We start from the raw sequence: 19,138 nt of genomic DNA on the forward strand, positions 1-19,138 counted from the left end.
GCCATGACCAGTGTACTCAGAAATGTGTCGGGCAACAGATAACCAAGTTTGTATGTTGATGTACATATTTTCCTAAGTTTTCTCATTATTCAGTGCATGCATATAGCACAATATTGCAACGGCATCAGAGTGCATGTGGTGACCGTAGTTCTCCTCTCCAAAGTTATCACTACTCTACTTTTTGTTATATGAAATTTGGAACTATAAGAACTCTACTGCATGTTAAGGGGCCTACAGATTAAGTGGCAAAGATGCTCTGGGAGAAGGTTCCGAATGGCAGACTAGAACAAAATGTCATCTTCTAATATGAACAGCTACATCCTTCAGGGCGCAAACTGTTATTTGTAACCCAGAAAATATCTGCCCATTTGTCTAACATTATGAAATTAGGTTCATAGTCAGCAGTTTATGTCTCCCTGAAATATCTTAGGATCTGCTTTTGTTCACAAAATGAAACCTAATTTGTTGAAAAAATAACACATGATTTGTTCAACTACTTGTTTATTTCAAAGAGTCATTCACTCATTACTAGCATTTCTCAGTTTTTGATGTTAGGAGAAGAAAGGGTCACAGCTCTTTGGACTGTCTAGCAATATTTAATTTATGTGTTTAGAAAATAAAGTTAAGTCTTGAGTTCAAGATATGCATTGATGAGTGCAAGGTCAGGGGACCCTCCACATGCCACCACCCAAGTCAGGAACTCTTAATGGGAGGACAACGGGAGGGGTGTAGGGTGCCTCAGGTAAAAAGACCTATGAGAGGAGGATTTTAGAATATGTGAGTGGCTCCCTCCCCTATATCAGGTCAAATCTAGCCCACCACCTGTTTTTCTAGTTAAAGCTTTGTTGGAACACAGCCATGTCTGTTTGATTTCATTTTGTCTATAGCTGCTTTTGTAACAGCAGAGGTGAGCAGATGTCACCTCAAAAGTCAAAAATATTTACTATCTGGCCCTTAATGGAAAAAGGTTGCTACCCTCCTGCCTTAGATACTTGCTGAGAATTTACTCAGTGAGCTGCTATTACTAAATAACGTGTCCTTTTCTGTAAGTATGTCCTTTTACTCAGGGCTATAATAGCAAAGTTTACCTTTGGTGGCCAGTAACAAAGATCCAAAAACTAGTGGCTTCAACAAGATACTTGTCTCACATAAAAGTCCAGGGCTGAATGGACTCTAGCGTCGGAGACCCAGGCTGTATGCAACACAACTTCCATTGCAAAGGTCATAACATGGGCCATAATGGCTGCCAAAGTACCAGCCATCACATTCACATTGAAGTAGCAGGAAGAAAAAAGGACAGCCTCAACCCAACTTTTCAGGAAAATTTGTAGAAATACCATTAAACACTTCTCCTTATAAATTATTGGCTAAACTCGGTCACATAGATACACTTAACTTATAGTGGAGGCTCAGACGTGTAGACTTTTAGTTGGCTGGCAAGCTGCTTAGATAAAAAATCAAGGTTACATTATTTTTTTATATATATATTTAAATTTTATTCATTTATTATTTCTGAGAGAGGGAGAAGCACATGCATAAACAGGAGAGGGACAGAGAGAGAAAGGGAGACACAGAATCTGAAGCAGACTCCAGGCTCTGAGCTGTCAGTACAGAGCCCAATGTGGGGCTTGAACTCACAAAGGATCAGATCATCACCCGAGCCAAAGTTGGACGCTTAACGGACTGAGTCACCCAGGTGCCCAAGGTGACATTATTTTTTAAATGGGAGATTGAATATTGAGAGATAATTAGCAATCTCTGCCACACCAAGTCCCTTTTTAAGATCGGTGCACACTCTGGGCAGGCTAGTCATTTGGCAGAGCTCTGGAATAACAGGCCTTAAATATTTGTTTAACATTTATTTAAAAGATGGTAAGATCAATGCCAATAAGACATATTTTTTGGTTAGATGGTTTCTTCCAAATTTCCAGTCAAAAGTACTGTCTCCTTCAGAAGAAACTGGACAAATTCTTCTTCCAGGTAGTATGTGGTTGTGTGTATAGACTGGCATCAACAGAGTACTCCTAGACAGTCCAGTGATTTTTTAAAAATTTAATTTTATTTATAAAAATGTTTTTTAACTTATTTTTGAGAGAGCACGACAATGTGAGTGGGGGAGGGACAGAGAGAGAGGGAGACACAGAATCTGAAACAGACTTCAGGCTCTGAGATATCAGCACAGAGCCCGATGTGGGGCTCGAACTCACAAACCATGAGATCATGACCTGAGCCGAAGTCAAACACTTAACCAACTGAGTCACCCAGGCACCCCAGTGATGTGTTTTTCTGTTGTTGTTGTTTTGTTTTGTTTTTAATGGAGTATCTGTCTGCCTGGTCTGTCTGTGGTCCACAGGACCCTGATGCTACCTCAATCTCACTGTAATGTCTCCAATTAACATGCCCATTCTACATTTACCCTAACTACTGCAAATCATCTACAAGTCAGGAAAACCCAATATTTGCTCCCTACCCCAAACCACACTTACTCCCACATCCAGACAATAACATTGCTTTATAACCTTTAAGATCTGATGATATTAACCACAAAGGGCAACTCATCTAACTTTGACACTGGTGATATGAGAGGCAGAGCTACAGAGCTAAGGCAATAGCAAGAAGCAAAAGCTTAAGAAGTAAAAATTTAAGAACATATTCTGAATCCTTGATTCCAAAGGACTTCTACATATCAAACAACACTGGGGAAAAAATTAACAAGTCATGTGCTTCTGGCATATCAGTTATTACTTAGCAATCAGTCTTATTCCCATACTTTTCCTCCTTTTCAAAAGTGAGTAATCAGAATTTCAGTATTAACACGTAAATTCCTGGAAATTTCTCTCTCACATAAAAGTCCCAGGCTGAATGCGTATTCCATTGTGTCAAAACCCCAGGCTGCTCCATACATTCTATTTTCTGTAAAGCTAAAGGGCAGATATCATCTACAAACTCCAAAGTAGATTTCAAGGCTGCCAAAAGCAGGTGAAATCAAGTAGAAGCCAATGAGAGGATGTGAAGAAAAGAAACACACACACAGTGGCATTTCTCAGAAAACACAAGCAAAGATACATTTCTCAGAGCTGAGGGCTACGACGTGAAGTTCAAAATCTTTATCACTGAGGTAAACAAAAGGTGAATCTTTTGTTTGTAATAAGAGAGGATTTGAGACGGGAGGCAGAACTACGTAAAGAATCAATGAGATGAATGAGCCATATTTAAAGAAAGAGTTGATTTCTTGGTACGGGAGAGGAAGAAAACTATGTGTTGTGAAAACAACTAGCCTGGATGATCACCCTAGCCCCTCTCTGCCAAGTCAGCCCCCAACCTCACACCTCAACTTTATGCAAATAGCTGGCTCAGAAAATCCAGTGCTGTTCAAATACAAGTAACAAAAAAGCAATCATGTGCACACCACAGATACATCAATTTAAAAATCAGGGAAAAAATAATGAAGATGGCAGAAAAACTTACTAACAAAGAAGTCACAGAAAAAAAATGTTGCCACTGGATCATAAGAACTTGCTGGCGAAATATCCTGCAATAAATTTTAAAAACCAAATGAAGCAATTTCTCTGTGAAGCAAAATTACAAAGCAGAAATAGAAAGTAGACGGCAAGAAAACAGAAGGAACAGAAATGTGAGCTCACAGAACTCAGAAAAGGTGGGGAAAACAAAGTAATCAAAGACGGAAATGGAATCCGAGCAGGGAAGAAGAGATTGCAGAAAACAGTAAGGGACAGAGAAGGTAGCAATGAGAAAAGCATTCAAAATGAAGTGGAAATAAAGAGTTTTAAAACATCACACAGAAAGTTGACAAGTAGAGAAGTCAGACAAAGAAGAGCCTACTCATGTATAACTGGAATCCCTACAGAATGAAACAGAATAGAATGATGGATCCGAGCAAATCCTTAACGATATAACTCAAGAAAACTTTTCTAAAGCCAAAGCAGAGTCAAATCTGATTAGCATAAGACTCTCTCTCTCTCTCTCTCTCTCTCTCTCTCTCGCTCTCTCTCTCTCACTCACACACACACACACACACACACACACACACACACACACACACACCCCAGGGTGAACAGGCCTCAGACAGTTAGTAAACTTTATCCTAGGACCCAACACAGCTTTTGGCATGTGGCAAACACTTCATAAATATTCACTGAGAGACTAACCAAACAGCTTTTTTTCCCACAAACTCCTCTGTTCCTGGGATGTGATATGGTAAGAAATTATTTCTAAAAGCAATACTGAAAAACTCCAAGATCCTTAAAACATTCTGTTTCACATATTTTTCTTTACGAAGGCAGAAAAGATTAAATACACATTTTAGAAACATTTTCAGAAAGGACTGGTATAAAAGTCTTTTCTGATAAACGATACATTCACTATAAATTCTAGAGACGTTTTGTATCATATGCATTGAGTTCCAGCAAAATTTCATTATGTGTTTCCATAGCCATTTTTCACAGAGAAACAACAAAGGATAAAATCAGAAAGTTGTTTTTTTGTTTTTTTTTACTTACTTTGGATGTTCAAACTTGTCTATCAGTTCAACTTTTTCCACCAGGTCTCCTCCAATTGTTCGTACTAAGTCATAGAAATCGTTTTCTGTATAATTCTCAGAGGGTAACCAGAATGAGATGTCATTTATCACAGCAGGATATTTGCTAAGAGGCTAACAAAACAAGAGAAGAAAAGAGATTGATTTGTTAGTTGGATGAGAATGTTTAAATTTTTCATGGAAAGTTACACGTGGCTAATTAGAAAATGCTGGTAAAGCATTATTTCAGCACTTGGATTTTCAGGGACAAAGTGAAGAGAAAGATAAAGCCAATGTTCAAAATTAGCAAATTCCATTATGAATGTTATGGATTCTTATCACATTCATTTGTAACATTATCATATATTATATTTATATAACCATTAATGTTCAATTTAGTATAAAGCAATTTGAATATATCATATTTCAGGGTTTTTTTTCCCATTTGAATACTAGAGTAGAAAAGTTCACATTTAATTAACAAGTGATTCATTAATTTCCTGTGATATTTCAGGAAATCATTTTAATAGAGAAATAAGTAAAGGCTTGTCAAAATTGATATTTCAATTAGTAATGTCATTATTTGTTAGTATTTCTAGTTATTAAAATAAAAGACTGGGATGATAAGTAGTCATTTGGGGAGTTATTTTTCAAATTATGATTCCAAGAATAAACACAAATGTAGTCATTTCCCCCATTTTATCCCATTTTTTTCCAGTTTATTTGAGCTCATTATTATACTGGACAGGTGTTTAAAATTAGATGCTTTTATGAGTCACTGCATTTGTTTATGTGGCATATATATATATATATAATTATATATATATATATATATAATTATATATATATAATCAGTGTGGGTCCCACTTATATATATGTGGGTCTATAAGTTACTGCCACGATAAAAAATGTTTTGTTATAAAACTATGAAGTCCTAAGGGAATATGTGCTAAAGTATAAATCTGTTAGAAGAGCAAGTTTATACACTGGTTTACAGCAAGCCTGATATCACTATAAACCCTTTAGTGAATCACTGATCAGGAAAAGTATAACTTTTTAAATGGCAAGACCTCTGAAGAATCAAATACTCAAACGAAAAATGATTATACAACTTGAAATATCAATAAAGTTGTCAGACAAATGCATCAGTTCAGAACACACACATTTCAAATGAACGTTATACAGCTACCATCAAGGTGCTTTTGGCAAAATAGCAAGGCTCCTGAAAAACATCCTTGGTTTTCTCTCCTATAATAAAGTCAGGATCCTGTGATAAATCATCCCTGGGTTAATGTAACAACACAACAGGAGTTTGGTGGTTACACAAGTTGCTCTTCCTTTGGACAACATCCTCCTGCCACTTTAGGAACACGAAAGTTTAGGGAGATTAGATAAAATGCTGGGATTGACAGGAATTAGCACAAAATGTCCTCTTCAGCTGATCTGAGCTGAGATACCACTGAGCCCTGATGACAGAAATGGGAGGTGTCCAACTGAGCATTAGTGTCAGCAACCCAGTGACAACAAGAAACATGATAGTAACATAATAATGCTGTCAGCCAGGATATAGGCCCCCAAAACATTAAAAAATATATCTTACAGTAAATTACACTTTTAAAAATTAGGGAGAAAAGCCCAGACTGTTATACTGCAAACTAGTTTAAGCTAACAAATTATATATGACAAGTTTAAAGTAATGGTTTATCTAAAGGAAGCATTCACTATATTAATTGGTATATGTCAGATGTGGGATACCTACTAACGACTTATGCTTTTTTGAGGGGGAAAATAAAATTCTGTTTTGAAAATAAGATTATGGATCTATGGTCACTGGAATGTAGGCTTTCTGATCCTGAGTCAGAGGTGGTGTTAAAAACTAACCAGGGCTTCCCACTGCTCTTAGGGTAAAGTCCCCAATTCTTGAAAAGTTCTAGTTCTTTCTGTTGTTCTCCAGGCTCTCACACCAGCCTGGTTATTCAGTTTCTTGAACACACTAAGTTACTTCCTCCATATACTGTTTCCTGCCCTCCCTACCCTATTTCTGATCCTGCGTTACCACATTCAATTCTAACCCTCGCAGACTCCATTAGTCCTTTGTCATGGCAGCCTATATTGAAATTTTTGAGGGTGGGGTGTGTATCTTTTTATACCTCCAAATCTCTATTACCTTGCATAGTCCCCATGACATTGTAGGTATTCATTAACAGCAGATTACAACACTACCTAGTGTGAGCAATGGCTACATTACAGTGAATCAATTAGATGTTCTTTCTTCTGTAGCCAGACCAGCTAATGGGTGCATAAGGTCAATAAGGCATAGAGACTTGCCTCTATCCCTGGCTATGCTGCCATGAAGAGATAGTGATCATGTGGGATGACACAGAAGAGGTGGACAGGCAAAGTGATTTGGTAAGGACTTGATAATCCACAATCACAGAACCAGATAATTTTAGAATTGGAAAAAACCTGTTAACCTAAATAAAGAGGTAGATTGAGGCAAGCTTGAATGACCAGAAACTGAGTTTATTCGGGAATAGCAGAGGAATTGCAATTCAGAAAATGCATGTTGCAGGTGAGTCCACTGAGAGCTTGGGGCAGGCTATATCAACAGGGAGGAGTATGCAGAGAAGGCAGTCCAGCCAGAGTCTAAGCAGTAAGTACCCTGGCAGGAGGATGACAAAAGATCTAAATATATATAAAGAACTCATATAACTCAATATTGCAAAACCAAATAATCCAATTAAAAAATGGGCAGAAGACGTGAACAGACATTTCTCCAAAGAAGACATACAAATTGCTAACAGACACGTGAAGATACTCAACATCACTCATCATCAGAGAAAATGAAAATCAAAACCACAATGAGATATCACCTCATACCTGTGAGAATGGCTAAAATAAAAAATACAAGAAACAAGTGGTGGCGAAGATGTGGAGAAAAAGGAACCCTCGTGCACTGTTGGTGGGAATGCAAACTGGTGCAGCCACTGTGGAAAAGAGTATGGAGGTTTCTCAAAAAATTAAAAATAGAATTACCATATGATCCAATAATTCCACTACCAGCTATTTACCCAAAGATTATGAAAACACTAATTCAAAAATATATGTGCACCCCTGTGTTTATTGCAGCATTATTCACAATAGCCAAAACAGGGTCCATCAATTGATGAATGGACAAAGATGATGCTGTATATATACACAATGGAGTATTATTCAGCCATGTAAAATGATGAGATCTTGCCATTTGTAAATGCATGAATGGATCTAGAGAATATAATGCTAAGTGAAATAAGTCAAAGAAAGGTAAATACCATATGATTTCACTCATATGTGTAATTTAAGAGACAATAAGAAAAAAACCAGACTATTAACTATGGAGAACAAACTCACGGTTACCAGAGGGGAGGTGGGTTGGAGGATGGATGAAAAAGGTGATGGGGATTAAGAGGACACCTTGATGGATTCAGATGGGGCACCTAGGTGGCTCAGTCCATTGAGCATCGGACTCTTGATTTTGGCTCAGGTCATGATCTCATGGTTCCTAAGATGGAGCCTGCTTGGGATTCTTTCTCTCCCTCTCTCTCTGCCCCTCCCCTGCTCACTCTCTCTCTCTAAAAATAAATAAACTAAAAAAAAAAAAAAAGAGGACACTTATGAGCACTGAGTAATGTATACAATTGTTGAATCCCTATGTTGTACATCTGAAACTAATGTAACATTAAAAAAAATTAACGTTTATTTATTTTTGAGAGACAGAGCGAGAGCAGGAATCAAAAAGGGGCAAAGAAAGGGGCAGAGAGAGAGGGAGACACAGAATCCCAAGCAGGCTCCAGGCTCTGAGCTGTCAGCACAGAGCCTGATGCGGGGCTCGAATCCATGAATGGTGAGATCATGACCTGAGCCAAAGTCGGATGCTTAACTGACTGAGCCACCCAGGCACCCCTAAAACTAATGTAACATTGTATTTAACTGTACCGGAATTAAAATAAAATTTTAAAAAAGAGGCCATGTCTCTGTCCTGCTCTGTCCCTAGGATCAAAGCTTCACTTAAGCCGGAGGTCATGGTGGCAGCAATTTGTAGCAGTAATTATTGCCTCCTTTCTAGAGTTTACAGAGCACAACCACCACCTGGCCCTATTTCTAAGAGTTTCGTGGTTCCTGTACTTGTACTTGAGTGAACACTTTGGCCCAGTGCATGATTCAGAGCTCTTTTAGTTCCAACATTCTGCCAGAGCCAAACCTCTGGTTTCCCTTCCCTGCTTATGAACCCAGAATGCACAGTGTCTTCATTCCCGCTCTCAACTTCGTGTTGGTCTTGTCCACAGATATAGATCTTTTGTAGGGGGAAAAGCGAAGGCACGGTTCTGTCTTTTTCATGTTCTCTTTTTAGACTGTTATCTCTCACTGCTGTGTGTGTGAAGCAGGTAGAGAGAGGCCTACAGAGCAACACTGACTTGACTCTGTATCTCCTTAAACAACGGTTCTTAACTTTGTCTGGGAGAGGACAGAGACCTCCCTGACAACGTGAAGGTTCAAATCCTTGTTCTAGTACATATTTTCACAAACACAGATTTCTACATGGGACTTCTGGATTCACAAACCCAGTAAAAGTCATTCAAAGGGTCAGATAAGGACCCGTACTCAAAACCGTGTCATGAGTTCAAATACAGACAACTGAAACTACTGTGTGAAGGGAATTAAAAAATACCAAAATTGTTCTTACTACCATATGATATATACACATAAGTATGCAGTTTGCATTCATATACATTTAAGGAATGTGTATTTTATGATAATAAAACCATACATGAAGTCATCATTGTTTGTCTTATGGTAGCTACTAGAAATGCAGTCGCATTTATATAAATAAAAAAGTCTGCTTTTTATGGACTGGACTAAGAAGCTCCTTATTGCAACTCAGGACAACTCTGAAGGGCCCCCCTCATTCCAGAGCTGCCTATGGGTAGGCAGAGGTCTTTGTGGCAAATGCATCATAGCCTACCTTCTCCCTCTGTCCAGTCCAGCTTCCGTCCCTTCCCGTCCACAGGGGTTGATCCTGACAGAACCTGATAATAAGCTTCCAGCTTGCTAACCTTCGTCTTAGAGTCTGCTTTGTGGGGGAACCTGACTTGTGACTCTGAGACATCAGCAAAACCAGCTGACAAAAAATTTAGTGCATTTAGGGGGACGCTAAGCATCAAGGAACATACACTTAGAGTGAGGCACATCTGGATTGGAGTGTGGGCCCCACTGCCAGCTATATGCTAGAGGGAAATGGCTCCACTGTGGTGCCCTGGCAGACTGGCATATATTACACAGGCCCCACAGGGGAAGACCTGAACCACAGCCCCACCTGCATTTGGCAGGCTGCCTTGTGATCCTCATGGACAAGACCGCTAGGAGGCTATCTCCTGCTCACCCTGCTTTCCCCTACGAGGTTGTCATGAGGTAGCTTCTCATCACCTCCTGGGTTCTGAAGAGCTATGAGGCTTCCTACCTTGCCGTCCTCTCAAAAGAATCCCAGGATATAAAACCTCTTGGCTGCCATCTAGAACTGTGTACTTCACAGTCAGGGTATAACTTGTGTTATAATCATCCACTCTGTTAACAGACTGAATTATGTTTGAGTCCTAAAGTCCAATACGTCAGAACGTAACCTTCTTGGGAGAAAGAGCCTTTACAGAGATAATCAAGTTTAAAATGAGGTCATTAGGGTGGGTCCTAATCCAATAAGACTGGTGTCCTAATCTAAAGGGGAATTTTGGGCACAGAGACAGACACAGGAAAGTCGCCATGTGAGGATGAATCCAGAAATAGGGAGGATGCTTCTACAAGATAAGGAATGCCAAGGACTGCCAGCAAACCACAGAAGCTAGGGGGAGGCTGGAACAGATTCTTCTTCACAGCCCTCAGGAGGAACCAACCCTGTGGGCACCTGAATCTCAGATGTCTAGGCTCTAGGATTGTGACGAAGGAGAAGCTGCCTGGTTTGCAGCACCCTGTTACGGCAGCACTGCGAAACCAATAGAGACCCTTATGTTTCAGTGTCACCCTTTTATGGTGTGTGGGAGGAGGACCACAGGGAGCTGGCAGTCTGCGGCAGAAACAAACTGTCCCAATCCCCAGGTGGCTCACTGTAGCTTCACCAGCCAAATCAGCAGGCCTTGGCCTTTCCTGGTGTGTTCACAGGCCTGAGAAAACTTACATCACAGTTTCTCTGCCTATAACATGGAGACAGCACCTATTTAGCCATCTGTAGTGAAGAGGACACGAAGGAATGTTCATAAAGCATATGCTTAGTCATTTTCAAGCCAAAACATTGACTTGGACAGTTCAACAAATACACAATTTTGACAGTTGTCCATGACACCCGGTTATAAGTTGCCAAAGTGACTGAGGTGTGAACAGGGGTCTGAACAGTGAGATCTGGGTTTACCAATACTAGTCCATCCTAACTGGCCCCTTGCTCCAGACTCACCTCCATATTTAAACTACAAATGTCCCCATGCACCTTCCCTCAAAGGCTCCCTTCTTATCACTCCATGATAAAATCAAAGCACTTTAGACCCTCTGTACCTGTTCATAAATATTCTCAAGGAAGATAATCTTAACCTCCAGTCGGTAACACAAACGAGTACTTTTATTCCAGTTCTCTGTGTTTTGACATCAAAATCTTCCTCTTAAATGTTCTCTTCTTGTGTAAGGATACTAAGGCAGGAGAACAGATCATCGTTCTCCACTATGCATATTTTCTGTACTCGTTGCTCAATTATTACCTCCACCTCTGTCTTCTTTCCTTTAGGCAAAGCTGTTATGTTTTTGTTTTTGTTTTCCTTTTCTGGTCTACTAATTATTTTGATAGTCCCTTTAACAGGGTACTTCTTCGACGAGTTCTCCACAGAGTTCTAAAACTGTCAAGGTGACTTTTAGTCAGCTTTTAACCAAGGCCAAGTTTTGGCAAAGGACTACTTTGCAGCTCTCTTAGGCACTGCTTCTCTTTCTAGTTCAAAACACATGGCCCTTGGTTTATTACTAAAATTATATTATTAATGATTACCATTCGTGGGATGCTGTGTGCCAAAGAATGTGCTCACACGTTCCTTTTTTTTTTTTTTTTAATGTGTATTTATTTATTTATTTATTTTGAGAGAAAGAGACCACAAGTGGGGAGAGGCAGAGAGAGAAAAGGAGAAAGAGGATCTCAAGCAGGCTCAGCACTGTCAGCACAGGCCCGGTGCGGGGCTCAAACTAATGAACTCTGAGATCATGACCTAAGCTGAAATCAAGAGTCGACACTCAACCAACTGACCCACCCAGGTGCCCCTGTGCCAGCACTTTCTGTGCATCAGCTCATTACTGTGCAGCACAATCCCATGAGATGGACATGATTCCTCTTCCCACCGTGCCCATGAAGAAACTGTGGCTTGCAGACCTTAGCTCATTTGCCCAAGGTCAAACAGCCGGGAAGTGGCAGAGCCAAGATCAAATGCAAGGCCAGGTGGTGCTCTTAATACTCATGCTTTAAGGCCTCCCATTTGAAACCAAGGGCTCGCAGAAAATGGCTCAGTTTCTAGAAGTTTCCAGAAGTAGTTTCTGTTTCCAGAAGTAGTCTCTCCAGCCTAATTAATAATTATGTAAATAAGAACAAATCTAACATTTATCCCTATGGTGCCTTCCATGACATTTCCTTTTCGAATGATTCATTGAACTTTTACATTAATTATCTTGATTTATAAGTATCTCTAGACTGTTTACAGTCTGTGTGATTGTGTTCTTATCTAAATTAACTTAAAAATCAGTCTTACCTATGAAAACAGTGTGCACTATCGATTACCTCGCTTTATATCCCAATGTTTCAGAGCTCCCTTACTTTTAATTCCATCTCTTCATTTTGTAATAAAAAAGCTGTTTATCAAATTGGGCTGGCAGGTTCGGTACTTCACAAATTCAGGTTGTTCTAACTCATGATTCCATGCTGCCTTGGTGTTTACAGATTTCTCACTTTGTTCCAATGTTCTGTTTTTATCCTTACTTAATTTCGCTCAGTGCTGGGAGCATGGCATGTTGGTCAGAGGTAAGCACGGCTCCTGCTCAGGCAGCTTCTGTTCTGTTACTTCGCCCAGAAACCACAGGAGAACCAGCACATTTGAAGCATTCTTTCAAACTTCCAGTTTCTCATATTTGTGCTTAATTTTTTGACAGAATTCCAGTTCTGGTTGAAGATTCACAGGAAATCAAGAATTTCCATAACGAAATAGTGTGGGACAATCATTTTGGCAGCCTGCTTAATGAATGAACTTTCCAAGTTTCTATGGCATGGTCCCCCCTCAACTATTTACTGAACTCCTTAAGAGCAGAAACAAAATTTCAAATCTTTTTGAATCCTCTCAAATTTACTTCAAAGCTCTAGACCTCTTAGTTATTTAAAACAAATCATATGCATGTGAGAAACAAAGATGTGTTTGCTACTCCAGTTAATGAAGAGGGCGGAAGTGGAGAGTGGTGGCCCTACATTCTCTGTGGGACCCTAGGGATCCACAGCAGGGTGTCAGGGCCCTGCCTGCAATAGTTTCTAACTTAAGAAACAAAAGAAAAAAGTAATCCTCAGAAATCTCTGTTCAAATAAAGTATCATGTGTGCTTCTAGTTAAAGAAGGAATCGCAGAGAGAGTGGGGGCCTGCGGTCCAGACCACCCCTCAGAGCACTGGCAGAGTGCCACGCACAGAATACTAACGTGAAAAATACAAGAGTCTCTTTTGGGGGGTGATGAAAACGTTCTCAAATCGATTGTGCAGAGGGTCGCACATCTCTGTGAATATACTAAAGACCACAGGATCATGCAATTTCAGTGGGTGAACTGTGCACTTATGTGGCTCAAATCTCAGTTTTAAAAGCAATACATGAATAAGCCTCTTGGTCAAAAAAATAAGGGTTCTGGAAATGGAGAGCTGCAATTTTGTATTTAGTCTCTTTACTTCATCTTCCGAACTTAGCAAAGACTTCATCTCTTATACTCATCGTTTCAGGTTAGATCATTAAACCTTTCTGAAGCCGGCATTACTTCTGCATTCTGTGTTTTCCTCTCCGAGGTAAAATATTTGTAAAAGTTTTGCCCAATTGTTTACATCTCCCATTAACTGTCTGATCTGGATCTTTACAGCCTTGTACAATCACAATAGTTGAAGTGAGGTCACATTTGCCTTCATGATCATAATTTTTCCCAGCTAATCATGTTCACTGGGAGACAAGTATTTATTTCCCTTATGCCTCAAGGAAGTGAATGGAGGCCCCAATTCATCCCATCTCATTCTCTTGCCTCTCCTGAAAAAATACAAAATAGGAAACTAGGTTTCTTAATCTCCAATCCCAAATTTAACCTCAAAATGGTACATGCTAAGAGCAGGAACTCTGTGAGGGGATCACAGTTTCTTGTTCATTTTTTGCCTCAGTCTATGCAATGTTGCTCCCATTCTGTTAGGGACTACACATGCCAGGAGGTAAAACCCAGGGCCAGCTAGAAAACATAACTTGAACTTGCCTGAGTTCATACAGGGCTGGCCTTCTGACTATTCCAGGGTTCAGAGGAAAATAGGCAAAACAAAATTTAACCTCAAGAACTTAAGGCATCGAATTTCAATGGCTTGTTCAAAACTGGAGTAAAGATCAAACTTCAGACTCTCACAGACAAAAAAGGTATTTTATAGAGCAGACTCTCTTGGATTTGACCTTCTGCCTTTGTTTCTCACTCCACATTCTTCCCCCCACACTACTGTCTGCTGGTCCTTTTAGGCCAGATCCTTTTAGGTGTCTTAGGCCATCAAGCTCCCTTGATACTACATATTTTAATACTTCTTCCTGACTCCCATAAAGCCAAAGAATTAACACCAGTAAGCAGATACTTATCCTGTGTCTAACATTCTGTTCTTCATCCCTTTCGGTAAAAGAAAGGTCTGGGGGAGGCGGGTTAGGCTAATTACTTCTAAGAAACAGTTACTGATTTGTTTTTCCTAGAATATAATCTAATACCAACTCTCAGCCACAGCGTAGCAATGGATAGGGGAATAAAAAGTTGTGGCCATCTAAATTTTTAGAAGAAAACATCATAGCTGCTCCAGGCAAGGAGAGGGGACACAGGAGATGGAACGCGAGGAAAACATGAGGTACAAGGTACTGGTGATATTCACCACGGTGAGGTGGTGGCTTCACAGGTATCCACTGTATTAGTATACTTCACAACTTAAACATATCCTTTTTCAAGTATCAAATATTAGATTAAAGAAATTAAAGGGCTAAAAGGGTATAAATGCTTAGTCATACCTGGAGAGATTGCATAATGGAGGGGAACACTGGCCACAGATTATGCATTCCCATGTTAAAAAGAAATCGTTTTTTCCCATATTTAAAAATAAAATTCCAGCTGTTACTATTGGATTCTATTTCAACAAAGAAAACAATGAGTTCGGCTTCTGCACATTAGGGACAGACGTGAAGCATTATTTTCTTCTGCACCAAATCCAAACCAGTCTAACAAAACCTACAACAAAAAGTTCACAGAGGGCAGATGTGACACCTTAGCTGAAAGTAAAGGGAATGTGAATGTGGGGTTCCAATCGAGAGACCTCCACTCAGGTGATAGCAGAAGAATTTACGCATCACTGGAGACAGAGAACGAGAGAAATTCACCAGGCACCTACTATGTGACTGCTCAGACACTGTCCCTGCCACCAAGGAGCTCACAGACTAGAGAAGAAAACCATAAGAAGCGGTGTGCACAAAATGTGGTTTGTGCACTGGAGCGGAGGGAAGACTCCCTTGAGGTGCAGAAGGAGACTCAGGCATCTTTGTAAATCCGGCTAAAAGCCTGAATGGGGACCCTTACATTACCTCCCCCACTCCTCAGAGAAAAATGCATCTTCCATTCATTAAAGAAAAGTTAAGTTCATTAAAGTAACTAAACCATGGGGGCACCTGGGTGGCTCAGTCCTTTAAGCCTCTGACTTCAGCTCAGGTCATGATCTTACAGTTCATGAGTTTGAGCCCCACGTTGGGCTCTGTGCTGGCAGCTCAGAGCTTGGAGCCTGCTTCAAATTCTGTCTCTCTCTGTGTCCCTCCCTTCCTGGTACTCTGTTTCTCTCTGTCTCACAAATAAACATACATTGTAATTAAAAATAGAAAGTAAAAAATTAAAAAAGGGGCGCCTGGGTGGCTCAGTTGGTTGAGCGTGTGACTTTGGCTCAGGTCATGATCTCGCGGTCCATGAGTTCGAGCCCCACGTCAGGCTCTGTGCTGACAGCTCAGAGCCTGGAGCCTGTTTCAGATTCTGTGTCTCCCTCTCTCTGCCCTTCCCCCACTCACACTCTGCCCCCCTCTCTCTCTCTCTCTCTCAAAGACAAATAAACATTAAAAAAATTTTTTTAAATAAAATAAAATAAAATAAAATAAAATAAAATAAAATAAAATAAAATAAAATACTAAAACATGGAGTGTATATGAAGAAGTTTGGGGCCATTTGTCACATCAAAATCCAAACTTGACAGGGAGACAAAGGTGACAAATGACTACTTTCTGGAGCAGATGCAGCCATAATAGGACATCCTCTGCACAGAGGTGGTAGTTTCAGACTGTGCTCCTCTCTGACTGTGAATAAGCTGCCAAGCTCTCTGGGCCCAGATTTCCTCATCTGAAAAAGAAAGAACTTAGCACCTCATACACTGTTGTCTATTAAAACTGTCGCATGTGATGCCACAGGAGGCACCCTGAAGAACCTGGGCCATTGTCAAGTGCATCCGAGAAATGCTGGGTTTCACCACGTTCTGCAGGGAAACCTGCCCTTCCTCCTCGTCAGAGGGCTAGGTCTTCCTAAATTGTAAACTAAATGGACCAAGTGCAACCCAAATTTTCGATGCCACTGATCATGCGAGCCACACCCCTGGCCAGAAAAGTGGCAGCGGCATTTGCCAAAAACATCTGTGTCCTGACTTCTAGGATGGCTCTGTGTCATCTCCACTCAAATCACAACTCCTCGAAGTGACCCTGGGTTTCTTGCCACTTTAAACAAACTTTTAGAGCTGGAAAAATAAGCTTTTCAGACTTCTATCAAATAAACCTTATGCCATGTTGCTGAGGCTACAAGCAAGCAAAACTGTCACTGCTTTTTCTCCAAAAAAAATCATATCTGCTGATTACCTGTATGGGACATGAGGTTTTTCATTCTCCTGTACCCACCCTCACAGCGGGTTAAGGCACAGAGTGCGGTCCGGGTTGTGCAGATGGGGAAATGGAAGAGCAGAGGCTGTAGCACTCAAGGGTGCACACGGGTAATGAGGGAGTGGAGAGTGGGTCCTGAGGGAGTGGAGGGGGGGGTCCTGAGGGAGTGGAGAGGGGGGAGTCCTGAGGGAGTGGAGAGGGGGGGTCCTGAGGGAGTGGAGAGGGGGGAGTCCTGAGGGAGTGGAGGGGGGATCCTGAGGGAGTGGAGAGAGGGTCCTGAGGGAGTAGAGAGAGGGTCCTGAGGGAGTGGAGGGGGGGTCCTGAGGGAGTGGAGAGGGGGGGTCCTGAGGGAGTGGAGAGGGGGGAGTCCTGAGGGAGTGGAGGGGGGATCCTGAGGGAGTGGAGAGAGGGTCCTGAGGGAGTAGAGAGAGGGTCCTGAGGGAGTGGAGGGGGGGTCCTGAGGGAGTGGAGAGGGGGGAGTCCTGAGGGAGTGGAGAGGGGGGGTCCTGAGGGAGTGGAGGGGGGGTCCTGAGGGAGTGGAGAGGGGGGAGTCCTGAGGGAGTGGAGGGGGGATCCTGAGGGAGTAGAGAGAGGGTCCTGAGGGAGTGGAGGGGGGGTCCTGAGGGAGTAGAGAGAGGGTCCTGAGGGAGTGGAGGGGGGGTCCTGAGGGAGTAGAGAGAGGGTCCTGAGGGAGTGGAGAGGGGGGGTCCTGAGGGAGTGGAGGGGGGGGTCCTGAGGGAGTGGAGGGGGGTTCCTGAGGGAGTAGAGAGAGGGTCCTGAGGGAGTGGAGAGGGGGGGTCCTGAGGGAGTGGAGGGGGGTTCCTGAGGGAGTAGAGAGAGGGTCCTGAGGGAGTGGAGAGGGGGGGTCCTGAGGGAGTGGAGGGGGGTTCCTGAGGGAGTGGAGGGGGGGGTCCTGAGGGAGTGGAGGGGGGGTCCTGAGGGAGTGGAGACTGGGTCCTGAGGGAGTGGAGGGGGGATCCTGAGGGAGTAGAGAGAGGGTCCTGAGGGAGTCGAGGGGGGATGTCTCAACATAGCTGCAGGTAGCTCCCAAGTCTCCTATTCATCCAGGAAATCACAGCACAGCCAGGGAAGGGCCCTCCTCCTGAAGGCCACGGGGCATATGGAGGACAAAGGTCATGCTGCCCCTTGCCTTCATCTCTTAGGACTCACCTTGTCCTTTTTGAGCTAGGGCACACCCCTCAGCCTCAGCAGACTCCTTGGTAAAATAGGAATGATATTCTTACCTTGCCGAATTATTATGAAGATTAAACGGGCTAATATATATTAAAAACCCTTATAAATAACAAAACACCATATAAGGTAAGGTATGATTAATTATCCCTTCCTTTGTGTTTTGTAAGCTTTTTTAAAAAAAAATCATCAGACTAATGACACAATAATGGCTGCCATTTAGTACCATATACCAGGCACCGTTACCTCACTTCCCCTGCAAATTAAGTGTCTGTGGGACTTTATACCACTGCTGGTACAACCCAGCTACGCCACTTACTAGTTTTTGTAAGGTTGGGCAGTTCCTTTATCTCTCAATTCCCCATGTGCAAGACGAGGACCCGGCCAGGGGCCCCTCAGGGTGCTGTGAGGATTAAAGGCATCAGTATACGTAAAGCGCATAGTAACTACCTAAGTGTTTAGTGCCTCATCTCTCCTTCATTTGTACATGGCCCAACCAGGTTTCAGATCCTGCTGTTTCTACCTCTTTGTGCTGTGGCACTTACCAACGTCTGTAATCCGGGAAGAGTTGACATATCTCTATGGGTTATGTGATTACAAGTGTCTCAAAGGGCAGGGACCATGTTTTCTCCCTCTTTATGTTAACGTGGTGCCTGGCACACAATGTTAATAACTAACGCATGTGGGATTGAATTAAAAAGCCACAAGGCTCGCTGCCATGATTACTGGTTTGCCAGCCTTGATCTGCCTGTGGTCCCAGGGTAGGTGGTTCCTGGGGTAGGGAAACAGGAAAAGGGGGAGAAGGGCGGTGCAAGAAACGCTGACAGAGGAAAAGGACAAATGCTCGGGAGGTGGAGCTGAGACATCATTTCCCCTCAGGGAAGTGCATCAAAGATCAAGGGACAGATCCCTTTTAGTGGAGGGAAGAGAGGGTTAATAGACTGAAAACAGAAACACGGAGGGCCTTTTCAGACTTTTGTTCTGGAGAGCTAAAGGGTCAAACGTGGAGTGGAGTGGAGAGGAGAAAAGAATGGGATGCTCAAGACTTTTGCATTTTATTAAGGCTTGGAGTGATGAGGGAGGAAGACCCTCTTAGGCTAACGGAGCAGCATACGTTCCTGGGTACCCAGCTCCTGCCTTCCAGCTCTGGACCCACTTCCCTGCTCTGCCCCAAGAGGATGGGCTGGGCTCTGCAAACCGCAT

General features: G+C 42.1%; 1 protein-coding gene across 25 annotated transcripts in view; it reads right to left on the reverse strand.

Moving 5' to 3' along the window:
• FARS2 (phenylalanyl-tRNA synthetase 2, mitochondrial) overlaps positions 1 to 19,138 on the reverse strand; it is a 532,053-nt gene that overhangs the window by 150,861 nt on the left and 362,054 nt on the right. For 21 of the 25 annotated variants that reach the window (XM_042985806.1, XM_042985810.1, XM_042985813.1 and 18 more), the window contains one exon: positions 4,521 to 4,672. In XM_042985806.1, coding sequence (XP_042841740.1) covers positions 4,521 to 4,672 — 152 coding nt within the window. Of the gene's footprint in view, positions 1 to 3,357; positions 3,533 to 4,520; positions 4,673 to 19,138 lie in introns of those variants that run through there. The other 4 variants (XR_006217506.1, XR_006217507.1, XR_006217508.1 and 1 more) reach the window with 2 other exon arrangements.

This window comes from Panthera tigris, chromosome B2 (assembly GCF_018350195.1).
Source record: "Panthera tigris isolate Pti1 chromosome B2, P.tigris_Pti1_mat1.1, whole genome shotgun sequence".
Classification (NCBI taxonomy): Eukaryota; Metazoa; Chordata; class Mammalia; order Carnivora; family Felidae; genus Panthera; species Panthera tigris.